At 31.1% G+C, this 20274-nt stretch overlaps 2 protein-coding genes across 4 annotated transcripts in view; both read left to right on the top strand.

The window, feature by feature from the left end:
- Nucleotides 1-920: 920 nt before the first annotated feature.
- Nucleotides 921-10069, top strand: LOC111614675 (septin-2-like). Of its 3 annotated transcripts, none has more exons than XM_023356037.1 (11): nucleotides 921-1078; nucleotides 2751-2901; nucleotides 3447-3560; nucleotides 3917-3998; nucleotides 4150-4290; nucleotides 5360-5477; nucleotides 6117-6206; nucleotides 8403-8499; nucleotides 8699-8910; nucleotides 9618-9707; nucleotides 9783-10069. In XM_023356037.1, the coding sequence occupies exons 1-11, from the start codon at nucleotides 1055-1057 to the stop codon at nucleotides 9942-9944; spliced, it is 1281 nt and encodes a 426-aa protein (XP_023211805.1). In that variant the 5' UTR covers nucleotides 921-1054; the 3' UTR covers nucleotides 9945-10069. The 3 variants fall into 3 exon arrangements, with proteins under 3 accessions (XP_023211805.1, XP_023211806.1, XP_023211807.1); XM_023356038.1 differs by having other exon boundaries at nucleotides 922-1078; nucleotides 2754-2901; XM_023356039.1 differs by lacking the exon at nucleotides 2751-2901 and having other exon boundaries at nucleotides 932-1078.
- A 3484-nt stretch (nucleotides 10070-13553) lies between these two features.
- LOC111614672 (DNA-directed RNA polymerase III subunit RPC1-like) overlaps nucleotides 13554-20274 on the top strand; it is a 28235-nt gene continuing 21514 nt past the window's right edge. The window contains exons 1-3 of the mRNA XM_023356035.1: nucleotides 13554-13691; nucleotides 18577-18712; nucleotides 18972-19121. Of these exons, the coding sequence (XP_023211803.1) occupies nucleotides 13648-13691; nucleotides 18577-18712; nucleotides 18972-19121 (330 nt within the window). The 5' untranslated portion in view covers nucleotides 13554-13647. The remainder of the gene's footprint in view (nucleotides 13692-18576; nucleotides 18713-18971; nucleotides 19122-20274) is intronic.

Below are 20274 nucleotides of genomic sequence, written 5' to 3'. Positions count from 1 at the left end.
AATATTTGAAGTCTCGGGAAAAAAGTGGAAAGACAAATGTTTATGACAAACGGATACATAAATCGTAAATTTAAGGTGAAATAAATTCTAGAGCTTTTTCTCTACCTCGTGCATCTCTCTCATTCGTTAAATTTAGTTGTAAATGACGCTGTCGAAGTAACGGTTAATTTTTTAACATTGTACAAGAATTGTACACGTTTTTTTCTACATCCCCTTAGAGATGGGACATACAAAATCGTAATATCACTGGTTTAACATTGAAATCCGTGAGTAATATAAAATCGGAGAGCGAAATAAAAATATCAAATATTTTAATGGATTTTTTAACACCTGTCAACTATATAGAACTATCGTAAAAACATACCAGTAAATTCTTATCGGTTGGGTTAAGTTATAAATCGGCCAAATATCTAGCGGGCGGGCGGCTAACAGCCCGGATCCGGTCCCGGATAGAATTGGAAGCGTTATATGTGTAGCTTCAACTCAAGGTCGTAGGCTTCCACCGGCTAAACCGGGTGAGGTTGGTGCTCTGTAAAGCGCGTGCGCAAATCTGGCTTTTTGGAATCTGATAATACAGAGCTTCCACTCCGCCACTAATATTCGAATACACAATAGCAATCTTATTTTTTTTCACGTATAGTGAAAAAAAAAAAAAATAAGATTGCTATTGGTTTGCTCTGGGCGATGATGAATCAATCAGTCAGTCAGTCCGGACACGTAATTTTAAATACCGGTATATAGATGAACTTATTTTCAATAAGTGTTGCCAATTGCAATTGAAAAATAATCGTGGCATTAGTCAGTACATAGTTAAAATAAAATTTTTCATATAAATACTACCTACGTCATTTGGTATATTTTCAGACTTCTGTTATACATTGACGTTTAAAACAGAGTCGAAGTTAATTTTCTTACATTATTTGAAATCTTTCGAACATTTCGGGCGATCAACGGCGTAACATTCTTTGAAATAAATTCGAATCTTCTAAAGCTTCGTCGGTTTGTAAAATAACTTCTCTTTTTGCCTAATTTAACAAAATTTTCACAGAAAATAATGACCGATTTGCAGCGTAGAAGCGTAAGTATTTCAACCGAATGTCAAAATAATCTTTATTATCAATAATTGAATGTCTCGGTAGCCAACGCGAAATTCTAATTGAAAAATATTTCCTAATCGCGTTATAGCAGTAAATATGCCGAAGGAATCATTTTAGTAATAAAAAATTCTTTAAGAATTAATTAAAAACAATAATAAACAACAAAAAGCGAACGGGTATTTAATTTTCCTAAATACATAAATAGACTACTGTACTGACATAATTAATTTTTCAATTTTATTTATTGCATATTAAATTAATTTCACTTTCCTGTTAAAATGAATGTAATTATTCGCAATTATGGTATTTAATTTTTTCCCCCTATTTTTGATTTTTCTTCGCAGCAATGGCATTTTATTTTATTTAGGACGTGGAACAAATTCAAATCTAAACCTCCGATGACGCATCGGGGCGACGTTCCAGAAAACGTTTCGGTGTAAAAATTTTTTTAGTTCGTCGATGTTTTTTTATTCTGTAATTTATAAATTATTTATTTTATTTTTAAGAAAGATCTTTAATAATAATCGATATTCAAATATTCGTTCGAGTTTAAATTTGGGATCGATATTTTATAAGATGGACTTTATATGTGGCGTTAAAATTAAATGAGGTGTAAATGGATCAAAATAATAATGTATAAGACTTATAAATTGGGTGCTTCAGTAACTGTTCGGCAGGTATAGAGGAGCGTACGACGCTCCCGCTCGGAGGAATCTGCAGCGATTCTCCTTCGAAGCTGAGTCTGCATCTTCTCGAATAATCCTTTTAGTAAAATAATGACTGGATGACGGAGCTCGGCCGCACGGAATTCAAGATTTGATCTCGAATTGCGTGTGGCCGATTCTTCGGAGGAAATCAGTATTCGATCCCAGAATTAATCCAGGATTCCCAGCCGGATGGTCAGAAATTTTCTGTGACAGTATATCGAACCCTTTCTTCTCTACCTAGACGCTTCTTTGCGAATCTGAACCGTTATAAAGGAACTCTGCATCCACGGAGGGAAAAATTTTAAAAGAAAGGAGAGAGAAATTAGATGGAATTAAAAGAGCGGAATAATCAATTAGCCTGGTCTTCGTTGCAACCAATGAATAGAATATCAAAAGATGCCGAACGAGAAAAGAAACTTCAACGACAACGTTGATAGTTAACGCGATGCTTTTATTTCAATCTTCAATCGCATATATAATAAAATATTGGTATTTTCTGATAAAAGTAAATATATAATGCTGTTGAAATTAATTTTTTTTGATAGAAGAAACGTGTTTTTAAAGTAATAACTAAATCTGAATTCGTATTTAGATTTCTAATCATTTTTGGACATTCGTTATTCTATATTCGAAGGCACCTTCTACAAAGTTATAAAGTTGTTATAAAATTGGCATTTTAAATCCATACTCGCATTTGTCATTTAACATTATAAATATTTATCTCTAAGATCAAATATGAATCCTTTAATTAAAAATTCTTCCTTCCATATAAAAATGCATTATTTTTTGTAAAATTTTCTAAGACACGATAAACATAACATATAATAATTATAATAATGCTTTTTTCCTCGGCCTTTTCTATATAATACGCTGTAAAATTTTTTCGTGGCATTGTCGGTTAATGGTATTAATTGTTTTATACTCATTGTTGTTTCCGAAAATTAAGCAGTTGCTACACACAATGAAAGTCCACCAGCCAATAAGCGAAAATGTGAGGACATTGAAGCCGCAAGGACACGTGGGATTTGACGCTTTTCCCGATCAACTCGTCAATAAGTTCATCCATCGGGGCTTCACTTTTAACATACTGTGTATCGGTGAGTTTAAACGTCGATGCTTATAAATATTTTAATAAATTCGCTCGATCATTTACACAAACTTTTTTTTACTGCCGCGAAAGGCTGCGTGTAAACGATCGAGGGATCGACCGAAGCGGTTACTTTATGAATTATTATAAATTCGAATTTTCCGAGCGATTACGATCGCTGATTTTACTTGTTTGTAAATATTAAAATGTTAGTTGTATTATGTATCAAAATTATCGTTCTTTCGGTATTTATGGAAAAGCGAATAACATACATTATAAATAATTACGCATACTAATTATAGTTAAGTCGGTGTTAGTACGTCGAAAAATCTCATTAGCTGATTTCGAGTTACTCGAAACAGTACTTTTTGTGAAAACTTCAGTTTGAATAGATTTTTTTCTTGTAGTTTCGTTAACTCTTTTATTAATCTGTAATTAATGTTATTATCGAAAGTAGGAAAAAGGAAGAAATATATCTTTTTGAGTAGGTCTTAAATAAATAAATTAATGTTTAATCGTCAAATTTACAAATTAAATATCCTAATTGTATTTTAGGCGAGACGGGTATCGGCAAATCCACATTAATGGATACTCTTTTTAACACGTCTTTCGAGTCTCCCGAAAGTCCACACAATCTGCCAGGCGTGAAATTAAGATCGAAAACTTACGGTAAGTTAAAATTGTGGATTGAATTTTCTGTTTTTCTCTATCGTCGTAACATTCTTCTAAAAACAATTGGGGCGCGTGTCTCGGTTCCTCCAAATCCACTTTGAGCGGCTCAAAATCTCAAAATCTGGATATTCCGCTGATTTTAGATTCGCAACGATTACCTCACTACTACTTTACTCTATTTGTATATTTTTACTCCAAATATTATCCTATATATCCAAATATTTATAGATTTATAAATAGTTCCTAAACTGGTATAAAATTCATTTCTGATTATATTTAATAATAAGTACAATAAATAAAAGCAAATATCTCAAACGAAATTGCAGTTTTAATCTCAATTGTTATTTGTATAGAGCTTCAAGAATCCGATGTGTGCTTGAAATTGACCTTGGTGGAAACAGTTGGTTATGGAGATCAGATTAATAAACAACACAGGTGCAACTTTAATAACGTTAATTTTTCCTGAATAGTTTATAGTAATAACAATATTAATCGAGAATTTTAATTATTAATTGGAATCTGTAATATTAGTTAATTTAGTTACGGATGTACATTTTCAATGTAATTTAACATATTATATTTTCAGTTATAAACCAATTGTCGATTACATTGATGCCCAGTTTGAGGCATATTTACAAGAAGAATTGAAAATTAAACGAAATTTGGATACGTATCATGATTCTCGCGTCGACGTCTGCCTTTATTTTATTGTTCCCACGTGCCACGGGTGAGTTGTTTATAAGTTTGTTCATTCATTTTAGGAAATTATAGTGGAAGATAATTTTACCTTTCGTTACTAAAGTTTAACGATATTAATCACGCGTGTAAAATTTATCCATTCTTTTATTAGAATAAAAATATTTCCACTCCAGAAAAATTTGTTTGCTAGTCATTTATTCGCTTTCCATATGATCCATAAATATGAAAATCGTAAAAAGTTATTCGGAGGAAAAAATATTGGTATAAAACAGACTGTACGTGCAGAGTTTAAATACTTTTGTAAAAAATTTGTTTTCTAATATCAAATTTTCCTTTAAAACTTTATGACATTTTTATTTATAACGAAGGAATTATATTACGAATTTAAAATATTTTGATCACGATCGCACGATTTAAGAAGGATCGCCTTTTGAATCGAGTAATAAATGAATTCAAATATCAAAAACTCCAAAAAGAACTCCATACACTACAATACTCCAAACAAAATACTCCGAAAAGAAAAACTTTTTGAAATATTTTAATTACACAAAGTAAAACATTTATAAACAAGGTTAAGAACTCCAAACTTTCTTTGCTTTTGTCAAATGTTTTCCTATCCTTTGACCCCCCCGCAATATTCCAAAATTTGTGCAGTTCAAATTTTTTATTGTATATAATTCCAAGATTTCCGAAAATTATAAAATTTTTGATTTTTGTTGAATTTGAATCTTCTAAATTCCAATATTTTAAATTGATTCTTACAGAGGAATTTATTTCTTAAATTTTTACAAAATTTATATTCAAATAGTCCGAAAACAGCTTGCTACAGTCTGAATATTTTATTGATACAACACCAGATACAATTATTTAAATAGATAATCACTAAATGGATGAATTTTTGATTAAATGTTATAATAAAATTTAATGTACTTGTATTGGAGAAAGGCAGTTATGGTCATATAAAATATTATGAAAATTTTTCTAATTATAAGAATGGTATTAACAATCACTTTGTTAATATTTGTATTTCTCCTTATTTGAAATTTTTAAAAATATTTAAATTTATATGTATTTTTATAAAGAAACTAATTTTTCAGGTTAAAATCTGTCGATGCGATGTGCATGAAAGAACTCAGCAGCAAAGTCAACATCATTCCTATAATTGCAAAAGCCGATATCGTCTCAAAAACCGAATTACAGAAATTTAAAATCAAGGTACGTTCTTTAAACTTTGAACAATATTAATAAATATTTCATCAAAAGTACTGAAAAATTTTCGAAGAAATTTAAAATTTATTACGATTTCCAGTTTAGATCAGCTCTAATTTCTTACGGGAGTGCCACAAAATCCCCCAAACGAACCCACCGATGACCGAATGGATAAAACTCCGAACACCGATAGTTGGTCGCGGATTCGCCTCTAGCCAACCGGACGGAGTTTTTCCCGGTATCTTTCCACATCGGTAACACTAAAATAGGGGCCGGTTTCCCGTAGAAAGTTCTCACGGAAGGCATCCCTCCTGGGCGTATGGCTCTAATGCCCGGTTGCCGTATACAAACAAACAAATAGACCCTAAAAACAGTCTCATAGAATCAAGAATTAATTAAAAATGCTAATTGTTTCTGTGTAATTTTTAACTATTTTTTATACGAAGAAAATGCAGAGCTTCAGCGCGACAACCGATTGAAATAATTGTATTTGTTAATGACTTATTTGACGTATTATTTATTAATTATTAAATCCACCGGAGAACGTAATATATAATTATAGAATTCATGAATTTCTTGACTTTTACTAAAATATAAATGTAATACGTAACTTTTTATTGACAATTAATTATCGATGTATTGTAGATAATAAGCGAATTGGTAAGCAACGGAATTGAAATTTATCAATTTCCAACAGACGACGAAAGTGTTGCGGAGAGAAATGCTTCGATGAATGTAAGAATCTTATTTCTATTATAATTAAACAAAGATTAATCTATTTTCAATACAACTACTGATATTTTAACACCATTTGTATAGATCACGTGCAACGCTTATATACTATATAAATGTTGCACATGATAGATTATACTTATGTAATTTTATTTTTCAACTTATACAATAAATAAATATACTGTATTACTGTAATAATATTTACATATTAATAAAGAATTATTATGAAATATTTTCAAGCGAAACGTAAATGTACTTGAAATTGATTGCAAATTATAGAAAGAAATGAATCAATTGTTTTAATAAATACAGTCGACCCCCCCTATAACACTGTTGATAATTCCGTTTTATATGGAATCCATGTAACGATATAAATATGTACGAGTCACTTAGATTTTACAAATACGTGTGCCGGGCTGTGAACGGCTCACGTATTTGTAAAATATAAGTGACTCGTACAACATGAAATTCATATAAAACGGAATTATCAACAGTGTTATGGGGGTCGACTGTATATGAAGTTGCATTATGCAATGATTATAATATACAGTATTTTTATGGTTTGAGCTTACCACAAAATATAAAACTTTATTGCAAAAGATGCTTCTATCCCTCGGTATAATTACAGTATATTAATTAAATTATCAACAATCGCGAGGCAGATAATAGCGAGGGCTTATCGGACCGACGATGGGCACAAACGCTCGGGAATCAAAGCGAAAACACAAAAATGACTACGTAAAGAACGGACTATTTTCCGATAGAAAATAGCCCCTCGTCAGTTGGTATTAACTAAAGGTTTTATAGATAAAGGTAATTTTAAATATACACGAGGTAAAGGTAAACTTATAACTATGCCTAAAGCTATACAATATAAAGACGAAAACACCGCTGTAACTGTATGAGCAGNTCTTTCAGACATTCGAAGTAATTTATTAAGCAGCCTATTTCTTTTAATTTCTGCAAACTTTTTTTATGCAGTTTTAAGTTAATTTTAACTCATTGTTTTGGTTTTATGCGATTTTAGAAAATTACGGAACGTATCCCTACTTTTTCAAGGCAAGTAAAGTTTTTTTTTATGCGAATTTTTTTTATGCGCTTTTCTGTAGAATGTATCCACCGCATAAAACGAGACCTTACAGTATAATGAACTCAATATATGGATTCGTATAATTTGCAAATTATAGTAATTATAATTGCGGTAAATTTAATTTAAATGTCACGAAGAATTCCGTTATTATAATTATTATGTAAATTACACGGAATAAGATTGTCTTTACGCATGATTTTACTCTGTATCTTTAGTACCCGCGGCATTTCATAATATTTACATATTAATAAAAAATTATTATGAAATATTTTCAAGCGAAACGTAAATGTACTTAAAATTGATTGAAAATTATAAAATGAAACGAATCAATTATTTAGTAAATATACGAAGTTGCATTATGCGATGATTATAATATACTGTACAGTATTTTTATGGTTTGAGCTTACCACAAAATATAAAACTTTAAAGATTGCAAAAGATGCTTCTAGCCTTTGGTATAATTATATTAATTAAATTATTAGGCCTAACAACCGCGAGGCAGATAATAGCGAGGGCTTATCAGACCGATGATGGGCACAAACGCTCGGGAATCAAAGCGAAAACACAAAATGACTACGTAAAGAACGGACTATTTTCCGACAGAAAATAGCCTCTCGTCGATTGGTATTAACTAAAGGCTTTAGTATATTTAAAATTACACGAGGTAAAGGTAAACTTAAAACTATGCCTAAAGCTATACAATATAAAGATGAAAACACCGATGTAACCGTATGAGCAGTAAGCATCGTTAGTAGGTATTATCTAAAGGTAATGGTATATTTAAAATTCATACTTACGTAGTCATTTGTGTTTATTAAACATTTTCGCTTTGATTTCCGAGCGTTTGCGCCCATCATCGGTCCGATAAACCCTCGCTATTATCTGCTTCGCGGTTGTTGATAATTTAATTAATGTAAAACTTTATGTTAGAATAATAGCTCTATTTATGAAATTCCACATAGTTTTGTTAACATTTTATAAATAAAGATAAATTACGATAGATTACACGTAAAACAGATTACCGCATTAATGAAACTGTATTTCTTTTTGTCGCATTCATTTAAGTTTCTTAAGATTTATTCGATGATCCGAATTTGATTTTATTTTAGGCTCACATTCCCTTCGCTGTCGTTGGAAGCGCAGAATTTGCACGTGTTGGAAATAAAGTAGCAAGAGTCCGACAGTATCCGTGGGGCGTTATTGAAGGTAATTTATAACGCTATTCGTGTTATTTCGATTGTTTTGAATTGTAAGTTCATTCTAAATCTTATATATAGTTTTAATCTCCAGACTTATTTATTATTTAATTATGAATATTACTAAATAATTAATTTACAAGAATTAATATTTAAAATAGAATGCTAAATGTGGTAAATTAATAATTTCTGTTAATTTATAAATGTAGTGGAAAACGATGCTCATTGTGATTTTGTAAAACTGAGAGAAATGATGATCAGGACCAACATGGAAGATATGAAAGAGACGACTCATATGTGCCACTACGAACTTTACAGGCAAAAACGTCTCACTCAAATGGGATTCTCGGACGTCGACTCTAAAAACAAGCCTAGCAGCCTCCTAGAGATTTACAGACAGAAGAGGCGAGAACATCTCCAGGTAAAAAATTTAAACTTTGTAAATTTATTAAATTAGAAATATCGCATTCGAATAAAATGATCTTCCAGTCGTGTCGCGTATTGTTCGAGGCCGGTCGAGGAATAAGGGTGCATAATTTTAGATGCTCTATATCTTTTATATGGGGTGGAATCTCGATATCGGCACTAAGCGGATATCATTATTGTTCGAGATATTAAAACATATTCTCGTATCTGTTATAAAATATATGATTATTTTACGAAGAATATAGATTATATAGATATTAACTGTCAGAATTATGAATTATAAAAGTGATCCCATAAAGTTTAATTTCATCTTAGGATAAATCAAAATTTATCATTCCTTAATTAAGAGCATCTGGCAAATATTTCCAGCTTAATTTTGTTAGCCCAAAAATCAAAGAAATTTTAGAAAATATTTTTGACTATCGTCGCCAGCTTCTTAACTGCGCTAGAACTTAATTTTTTTTTTTAATATTTCTTAAAAATGCTAAGCGAGAATTTATTTATTAAACTTATACGCAACGATGATATTATCGAAAATTACGGACCGAAACTTCCGAAAAGTTTATATAACTTTGCAATTAACAAAATTGTTTTGATAATAAATGAAATAAATAGACCGTTCACAAAAAGAGGAAAAAAATTGTTATTTTTTGGATTATTTTAATTTTTTAAAATTCAAACGATTCTCGATTATCGTCGCAGGAACTGGAAAAGAAAGAAAATGAAACACGAGAGATGTTTGTGGTTCGAGTGAAGGAAAAAGAAAACGAATTGAAAGAAGCGGAAAAAGAGGTGAAAATATTTCCTCGGCGATATAACGGTTGGTTAGAAAAATAATAACAAATAAACAATTGGAATAAATTACAGTTGCACAAGAAATTCGACAGATTAATGAGAAAACACGCGGAAGAAAAGAAAAAGTTAGACGAAGACGGACGACAACTGGAGGAAGAAATCTCTGCCTTTAGAAATAGACCCGGAAGCGTTTACTCTCAGAATTCTGCCACCGGAAGCGATTGGAAGATGTAAAAAGAAATACCAAATATTTTCGATTACGTTTCTGTCAAAATTTCAATACATCATTATAACGAAATACATCGATTGCATTTTTTAAATATAAAAATTTAAATTAATAATAAACGATTTCTATTAAATTCTGTTTTTGTTTTATCGATTGATAACGAAATATTCGACGACGGTCGGACGGTCGAGAAGGTTAAGGCCTGGGCAAACCGCCGCGGGGACGAGGGATTGGATCTATGCGGGAATTTTTCGTGGGAAGTTTGTCGCGGGTATTTTGGGCTCGTCCCTCTCCGTCTGGCTGCCCCTTTGCGGGTCTGACCGACCGATACGGGAAAAAACCCCTATCACCGCCCACGGGATGAAGAGAATTAAAAACTTAAAAAAGGATATGATAATTTAAAAGTAAATCTTATTTTGAATAAATCTTTGGACGCGGCTATTTATATATATAATATGTATACGCAATTGGCTATTTATATATACTGACTGTATGTTCCTATATTTCCGCCGGATATTGACTGTATGCAATTATCAGATACAAATATGTGAAATACAAGTGGTTGATACTTCAAATTATCCCAAAATACACAATACTATACCACTTCTAATTTTGTGTTCAATTGATTTATAAAAATCCACAATTCTTCTTGATGGATTATGCTATTTTGTAATTTAGTTTTGATATCTCGGTTGCTCCTCCTTATTGCAAACATTTTACTATAAAGTTCTTCCAACTGTTTATAAAAGATAAATAATAATAAAGCAAATAATAGTAGACCATTTTCAATTCCTCCACTAATGAAACTTGTCACTATTTCAGGCACAGTGTGGCAATAGAGAGGCCGGATGGCCGAGCGGTCAAGGTGGGAGCCTACAGCTCTGGGGTACCCGTGCTCGAATCCAAACGGGTCGAAAAATCCCCAGAAATTTTTCGGGGGTGGTCCGTTCGAATATGTCGGGCCCCGTCCCTCCCCACCCGGCAGCCCCATTGTGGGCCTGGCCCAACCCATAATGGGCTTGCAAAAAGAGGCCCTCTTAGTACCCACATGGCGGAAAGAGTTAAAAAAAAAAGTGTGGCAATAGATGGTCTGAACTTGTCGTTCGCTTTTAAATGCAGGATAGAAAACAGATAGATAAACAGTTTGATAAGTAATAGTTACTGCTATGACCAAGGGCGGAACTAGGTTTTTCGAAGCCTAAGGCTTATTGAAGTCCAATGGGGCCCCATTTTTTGTTAGATTAACAATCTTTAAATTGAAGTTTAAAATTCGTTTTTAATAACATCAAAATTAATGTTGAAATATTTATTATTTATGAAATAGTGTTGAATGACAAGCTTTATATCTGATATAAAAAACAACATAAGAAATAGAATATTAAAAATTTATGACAATAATTCAATTTTTGGGGGCCCAGGGCTTAAGCCCTATTAGTCCCTAGGTAGCAGTCGGGTGGCCGAACGGTCAAGGTGGCAGCCAACCGCTCTAGGGGACCAGGGTTCGAATCCGAACGGATCGAAAAATCCCCAGGAATTTTTCGGGGGGTGGTCCGTTTGGATATGTCGGGCCCCGCCCCTCACTACCCGGCAGCCCCATTGTAGGTAGGGTTGCCACCTGTCCGGGTTTGACCCGGAGACTCCGGGATTGAGTGAGTTATCTCCGGGCTCCGGGGTTAATTAATATTTCTCCGGGTTGTGCAAGTTGAAATGAATATGTACAAAATTATATGCAAACCGTCGCATATATTTCTTCCCCCGTGTACCGAATTACTAGTGTGGTAGTCGTTGGCTTAAAGACATAACGTCTATAACTGGCATAGGCGCAGTGAAAATATTTCTTATTTTCGACCACCTACGATTCGGACCGATTGAAATAAGCACGGAATAGTGTTACCATCCGACTCGCCGTCCGGGGATATCGTGCGGAAGCTGTCGACGTTATTTTTTCTTTTTTTGCTTGTACGATTCATTCGTAATCTTATACACCTCCAATGTCCAATGGAGCTAGGTCACTTGCGTTACTCCTATCCAAGTCGCCCTACTCGCTAACTGTAACTGATTTAGAACTGGCATGCACTGCAATTATTCCTTGCATTGCAAAATGATATACGCATGCGTCAGGAACTTCTGTTCGAACAAACCTCACCTGCCGTCTGGGTCAGCGATTTTAAAAAGGTGGCAACCCTAATTGTAGGCCTAGCCGAACCCATAATGGGCTTACAAAAAGAGGCTTAGTGCCCACAGGGCGGAAAGAGTTAAAAAAAAATCCCTAGGTAGATCCGCCTCTGCCCGTATATATTACAATTGTATACGGACAAAGTATAAAGCAATCCTTTATAATCTTAAAATTAGATTTTACATAAAACTAAATTGCGTATGATCTTTATACATTGCTTAAAATATATATTTAACTATCGATATTTATAAAGCACAAAATATTATCGGAAGTGATTAAAAAAATTAGGGATTTTTTTTAGGATTTTTTCGTTTCTTACTAACAGTTGGCAACACTACTCGCATAGCACGTTGTGTAAGTAACGTGTTATTGAGTCTCGTTGTTTATATCTGGTATATCATTTATTATATTTTTTTATATATTTATATATGCAAATAAATCAATATGGTGAAGGAACAGTTCAGAGAGACTGATGTTGCAATGAAAATGTAAGTTCTTTTTTTAAGCAATAACATTATAAGTTGTTTATTGTATTGATGAAAATACATACATAGCAGTTACTCTAATAGCAATTGTTGAAACGTCAATAAAACTTATTAAGTAGAAACAAATATTCAGAGACGTTCAGTTTATTATTTAAAGAGCTTANAATTTCCAACGCTTGTAGTTTGAAAAATACTTGATCAATTTTAATAAATGTAACACCGTTGCAATCCTTATTTCTTGCCGATTTCAAAAATATATAACACTAGTAGCACAAAACATAATTTCTGCAAATATCGCAAATCAAAAACAAAGCTGAAAATCCAGCAGCTTAATACTTTCCCTCTCAGCGCCCTCAGTCATATAAAAAATAACGTAAGAAATAGAATATTAACAATTTATGACAATAATTCAATTTTTGGGGGCCCAGGGCTTAAGCCCTATTAGTCCCTAGGTAGCGGCCGAGTGGCCGAGCGATCAAGGTGGCAGTCTACCGCTCTGGGGGACCCGGGTTCGAATTCGAACGGATCGAAAAAACGGACCACCCCCCGAATTTTTCGGGGGGTGGTCCGTTTGGATATGTCAAGTCCCGCCCCTCACTACCCGGTAGCCCCATTGTAGGCCTAGCCGAACCCATAATGGGCTTACAAAAAGAGGCTCTCTTAGTGCCCACAGGGCGGAAAGAGTTTAAAAAAAAATCCCTAGGTAGATCCGCCTTTGCCCGTATATATTACAATTGTATACGGACAAAGTATAAAGCAATCCTTTATAATCTTAAAATTAGATTTTACATAAAACTAAATTGCGTATGATCTTTATACATTGCTTAAAATATATATTTAACTATCGATATTTATAAAGCACAAAATATTATCGGAAGTGATTAAAAAAATTAGGGATTTTTTTTAGGATTTTTTCGTTTCTTACTAACAGTTGGCAACACTACTCGCATAGCACGTTGTGTAAGTAACGTGTTATTGAGTCTCGTTGTTTATATCTGGTATATCATTTATTATATTTTTTTATATATTTATATATGCAAATAAATCAATATGGTGAAGGAACAGTTCAGAGAGACTGATGTTGCAATGAAAATGTAAGTTCTTTTTTTAAGCAATAACATTATAAGTTGTTTATTGTATTGATGAAAATACATACATAGCAGTTACTCTAATAGCAATTGTTGAAACGTCAATAAAACTTATTAAGTAGAAACAAATATTCAGAGACATTCAGTTTATTATTTAAAGAGCTTAAATGCGAAACAAGTATTTTTAAAAGGATTTTTCTACTCACAAGCTTAAAACAATATTTTATTCAAAATAAAAAAAAAATTCTAGCATATAAGCAGTTTAGTACTAGACTAAGCATCTAAATGGTAAAAATTAGTTGTAAAGTTTAATTGGTATGGCTGACTGCAATATTTTCCCATTATGCAATGACTTGCAGTGATGTTAGCAAAAATGAATATTAGGGATCAGATTTTTTATTCAAATTTATACAAATTCTGATTACATTCAGATTGAATCCAAATCCTCAAACAGTATATTAAAATGTTACTGCACAGCTGGCTATCTATGCTGTAAATATAGCTACAATTCATGATATTGTCATCTGATATTTTTTTCATTTATCAGAATCAAAGATAATAATTTGTGAAAGATCACATCTAGTTTTCAAAATTTTTCAGGACATTTAATTACAACTTGAAAATTTATGAAACTATTAGGGAAAGTAAAATAAAAATGGATTCATTCTACTCATTGCAGGGTCTGTCACAATGCACAGATATGCCAAAACTGTTAGACATTTACCCTCTCTTTTAACCATGTTGGAAATTTTGGCCTCAGAAAGAGATTGATTGTGACATAAGAAAATGTTTCACAGTCTCCTGCATTGTACATAAGTGTTATCTTTTAAAATGTGCTTCCTATAGTTTTTTGTACTTATCCTGATCTTCTATGATAATCACAAACCCTTTCATCTCTCTAGACATCTATGAATAGAGTTGCTAGACATCCTTTATTTCAAAGGACAGTCCGTTATTTCAGCTAAACTATCTTTGTCCTTCACTGAAATAAGAAAGGACTCAATTTGTTCTTTATTTTCATTTTTTAATGCCTGTGTTTTGTAATGGCAATGGTGGATTTTTGCACAGATTTATGCTTATTCTTATATATCAATCCATATTCTTTTACATAGAAAACTATGATTTTCTATTAAGTATTTTAAATTCTAAATTAAACTAGAATTGCAAATATTCTTAGTCAATAGAATGTAAACTATAATTTTTAAATAAAAATATAAACAGAATGTTTAATTATTAACTGAAAAATCATTCAATTATACTTTTTTGAGTAGGACAGGATTGAGTGAAAGTTAGAGATATAGAATTAATCACTTTAAAGCATTCTTTAATCCAGTTGTAAAAATCTGACAACTTTATCTGTGAGTCAGTTAGCAGTTTAATTCAGTTCTGTCAACATGATCTTGATGGAATTCATCCTTTCTGACCTTACTTGATAAAATTTTAATGTGCTGTAAACTTAAGTGTTCGTGTATTTATTTAACTATTGTTACAGTTTGTTTTCTCTTAATTAGATTCAGGTCACTTTTGGGTAGGTTTAATGGTGTACTGTTTTTGAAAGAGTTACAGCTTTGTGTGATATTGATGATTCTTATTTTTTCTAGAAAATCTCTCATTCTCTGTATTTATTTGTAATGAAGATTTAAAATATTTGTGACTCCTCCTCCTCTATGAGGAAGAGTCAGTGTTTTTACAGAGGACTTAAAATGGTGTTGGCTATGTTTTATTGATGTTATTTGCAACAATCTGTCTGATAGAGCATATTTGGACCACTCTAAGAAGATGGATTGCAAATCTGAAATACTCTTCACAAGCTCAGATCTGCTCATTTACAAGAATGGCGATTTATTCTGCAGAATCATGTTGATGGTCTGATAGCATGAATTGTTGGTGTCAAGCTTGTATTTCAGCTCAAAGACATTAACTACATTATTCAAATCACTTCATACTTGTACATTGTAATGTAAAATTTTGCTGTGTACCGATAATATATATATTTAGTGAAATGTTGAAAAAAATTTTCTCTTGTTACATCTAATATTGTTATTTGTTATCATAAATCATCCCTGTGGATTGTATCCAGATTTGGTACACATTTTTATTTTATTCTCAACTTTTTGTTTATTCCTTAAATTTTTAACAGCAGTGTATCAAAATTTTTGTTTGCTTGTTTGTGTATGTATCTCTTTTTTAAGAATTTCCTAATTATTAGTGTTCAGTATTGCAACAGTTATGGTATGATATATGATCTCTTGTTTTTCTATAGTTTTGTGTGTATGTGATATGATGCCTGGGCAAGAACAGACTTTAGGCATGATAAGTATTCTAATTATTATTATTTACAAATTAAATAAATAATAAACAATTAGAAATTGTAAATAATTAGATTGTAAATAATAATTAGAATAAAATGATAAAATTTTCTTAAGTTTTGAGAATCTGACTAGATATCTAAGTTCTTTGTTAAAAATTCATTGAAAAATATGAAAACAATGATTTCATTTGGGAAAAAATTCATACACAAGCTAAAATATTAAATAGAATAAACAGTAATTTATTTTTATTTAATTTTATGCCGGTCCTGATTCCTCCCTGTCTGCAAGCGATGGAAATGTCCAAAAAATTTACAATACTATCACTCTCCTGGTCCACCTGTAGTAATAATCCTTACGGTTTATTACTACAGGTGGACCAGGAGAGTGATAGTATTGTAAATTTTTTGGACATTTCCATTGCTTGCACACAGGGAGAAGTCAGGACCGGCATGTACAGAAAACCATGCTTTCAACCCACTTTATTTAATTTTATGTTTCAATTAATCTTTTATTGGTTTAATGTTGAATATAGAGATTTTCAACATAAATTTGATAAAAGTTTAGATATGACACATATTTATGATTATATTGTTGTCAGAAAAATCACTTTACTGGTTCAGTACTTGTTAGATATTAATCTTGATATAAAACTAAAATAAAACTTTTCAATGGTATTTTCATTTATGTTGTTTAGTTTTTAAATGAAAAGGGTTTGTTTTTACTTCTACTGGATCAATCTTTTTTTCCAGAACATTACGAATTAATTAGTTAATTTCTAATTGTTAAATTTAATACAAGATCTGTGTTTAGTCCAAATAATTTAATATCTTATAATTAATTAGCCATATTTAGCCCAAATAAAAATTGTACAATTATTGCAATATAATAAAATTTAAACTGTAATTTCTTATCTTCACTTTTATTTTCTGACTGTTATATACAACAGAGGGAAAATATGGCATTTGGTCAAAAATTGACTCCCTAAGATTTTACATTTTTGAACTCAGGAAACCTTGAAACATTGAGAAATGCCAAAAAATTCAAGAGTTTTTTCTATATGTGTGTGAGTGGGTGGATGACATGATTTTGTTCACCCACTTTGAAGCTAAATAACTCCTGTGTCTTTTGTTGAAAATTTATGAAATTTTGCAGAGGTTTGTGAATTTGGGGATTGATGCTATTAAATTTTGGTGGATAAAGATAGAAGGGATCGTGTGTTATATCTCAAGTAGAGTCAAATTTAATGAATATTTTACTCATGATTAACATTTACAAATTTTATAAAACTCATCCCTACCCTCAAAAGTAAACGTTTTGCCATCTTATGATAATACAGTGGTGCCTCGAATAACGGATGCTGCAAACAACGGACTTTCCATTTGGCAGTTACATGAGGCAAACAACAAACTTTCTGTGAACAAGTGTGAATGATGTTTCCACTTTTTTGCCATTGCCAATGACAATCTGCTATTTTTATAATATATTAGTATTATTAGAATATATTATTAGTATATCTGAAGTACAGAGCTCCCGTTGGGATTCGGCTTGCTCCCTTGTTTATTACGTACATCACCTCAGTGTAGGGTATTTATATTTATTCAAGTGTTGTGCAAGTCATGGCTTCTAAAAAAACAGAAAGGTGATTTAAATAGAAACAAAGCAATAAATCATCAGAAGGAGTGAAAGTTGACAAAAACTTCCTTGTCAAATGGGGAGAGGTTTAACAGTTTACCAACACTCATTATTCAAACAGAGCTGAGGCCAACAGGATCAATGATCTCTACAATGACACCCTTGCCCATCATTTCCGACAGGTGTTGAAGAAGAAAGAGAAACAGACCACCTTGGGCATGTTTTTCAAGAAGCCAGCTGCCAAAAAACAAAGGATGGAACAAGAGAAGTTGACCCTGCAAGCTCCGGTAGCCTCTCCTGAATCTGACTTCAATTAAAAAAACAATAAAAAGAGACCTGCTGCAATGTGTAAAAAGTCTGTATCTGTATGAATGTGTGAAGAAAGTGTTCCTCCACTTCCTCCTCACAACATCTGACTACCCGGCATAATTGGTGACTGCTCCATTTTCATTGTTTTATGGTACAGTATGGTTATTTTATGCTGCAGAACAAATTATATGTTTTAACATATAATTTGTTCTGCATTTCTATGGAAAATGCATTTCATATAACAGACTTTTCACTTAACGGACGTGCACCTGGAACGGATTAAGTACGTTATACGAGGCACCACTGTAATATAAAAATTTTTAAAATAAAATGTTGTAACAGATGGTACCACATGCAGTTTTAAATGTTTCCAGGAAAGTTACACAACCTGTTGTATTATTTTTTATATATAATTTGACACTAAATGACAGTTTATATGTAAAATATGCCTAGACAATGGAAATGAAAAAAGGAAAATTTATTATAATAATTATGTAAGATATATTAATATCTAAAGCTCTAATACTATTCTGTAAATTAAATTGATATTTAAATTTCTTTAAAATGGATTAACTAGCCATCAAATAGTGTTTTTATGATCAATAATGATGACAATATTATTATTGTTGTTTTTTCAGAAGTCACCTGTGCTTTGGAATTCATAGTGCAAATGATATTAGACAAGCAGCACAAATACAATGTATTAGTAAAAATTTATATATTCAAGACAGTATTCATAAGCCAGTAACTTATGGAGTTCTTGATAATCATATGGTAATTATATATTTTTTAATATTAAAGTTAACTCTGTGAATAATTTCTATTTTCAATTTTATATTTGAAGTTCAGAATTAAATTTTATTCAATATAGAAATATCATAAATTTTATGTTGTTCTTTTATGTAATCATATAATAACATGTGTTTAAATGTAAAAAGTTACATTAAAGTTTATTTAATACAACTCTTTAATTTAATACATTTTTTTAAACTGTATATGATTTTCAATATTAATTTTTTTCCCACACTATTAGGGAACAAGTCAGAAAGATCAAAAGTGTGAAACATGTGGCAAAAATTTAGCAGAATGTATTGGACATTATGGATACATTGATCTTGAACTTCCAGTGTTTCATGTGGGCTATTTTCGTGCAACTATGAATATTTTGCAATCAATATGCAAAGTAAATACTTTATAATAATTCCTAATAAAATTAATTTTATTTATAAACTAAGTATGATATTGAGAATTAACACAAAATGTTTTATTAGAATTTAAAATAAAGTAAAATGTATATTAAAATTTTCAAATGAAAATAATATGACTTTATGGACTTAAATAAAATCATGAAAAAAATGATTATAAGCAAATATTAATTAATTAATATTCAAGATCAAATGTTTAGTTTACATTATTCCATATGGCGTTAAAGTGTCTGTCCAGCAGTGATTTTGCCAGAATGGTGTTGTCCCCGCCTGTTTGTACGTCTTTTTATGTTTGGAAATTCATTCTTTAATGTTATCTGGATGTATTGAAAGAAAAGGAAAAGAATATTACTGTTTTGAAAAAAAAAATGAATTTGAAATTTCATATGGCTTCAATTTATTCATAAATTGGATTTTGCTACTTAAACATACATAGTTACTTCATGCATAGAAATACATTGATTAGACAGTAAGAAGTGTTGTTAATATTTGCTATTCAATCAAAAAATTTTATTATTATTAATTTTAAATAATTGTTACTAAAAAATTTATTCAGCTTACTAACAGATTTGAATTATTGGAGATTTTGATTATCAAGAGGGTATTGTATTTGTTGTTTTCAGTAGCAATAAAATAAATAACATTTGTTTCAAAAACATTTTCATTTTTATCTTAGGAAATCATTTCAAAAATATTGATAAAATTGCAAAGCAAAGTGTAAGATATTCCAGTCAATCTTTCAATCAAAGTCTAAAAATAATCCTTATAATAAAAGTCTGTTGAAATCAACTGACTTCTTTATTTTTTAGATTTTAATTTATTGTAAGAAGACATAAAAAAATATTTTAAAATATTAATATGTGAGATGAATTAACAAGCATATTATTGCATTAGGTTGTTAAAAATAATGCTGGAAAACAGAACAGTATTTTCTAGAAATGTATATATAATATTTTTAAATGAGCTTGAGCAAGTATTTTATATATTAATGATTCTTGATAATTTTCTCTTAAAATAAGGTTACTGTCAAGTTTCATTTATAAATGTTTTATTAAAATGTATATATTTGTGTGTGTATGCATGTGTTATATATATATTTGGAATACATTGGTATGTATCCCCCAGGAATTT

This window comes from Centruroides sculpturatus, unplaced genomic scaffold, assembly GCF_000671375.1.
Source record: "Centruroides sculpturatus isolate CEXI.00-Female unplaced genomic scaffold, Cexi_2.0 scaffold2133, whole genome shotgun sequence".
NCBI lineage: Eukaryota > Metazoa > Arthropoda > Arachnida > Scorpiones > Buthidae > Centruroides > Centruroides sculpturatus.
This window is presented reverse-complemented; position numbering and strand designations above follow the sequence as displayed.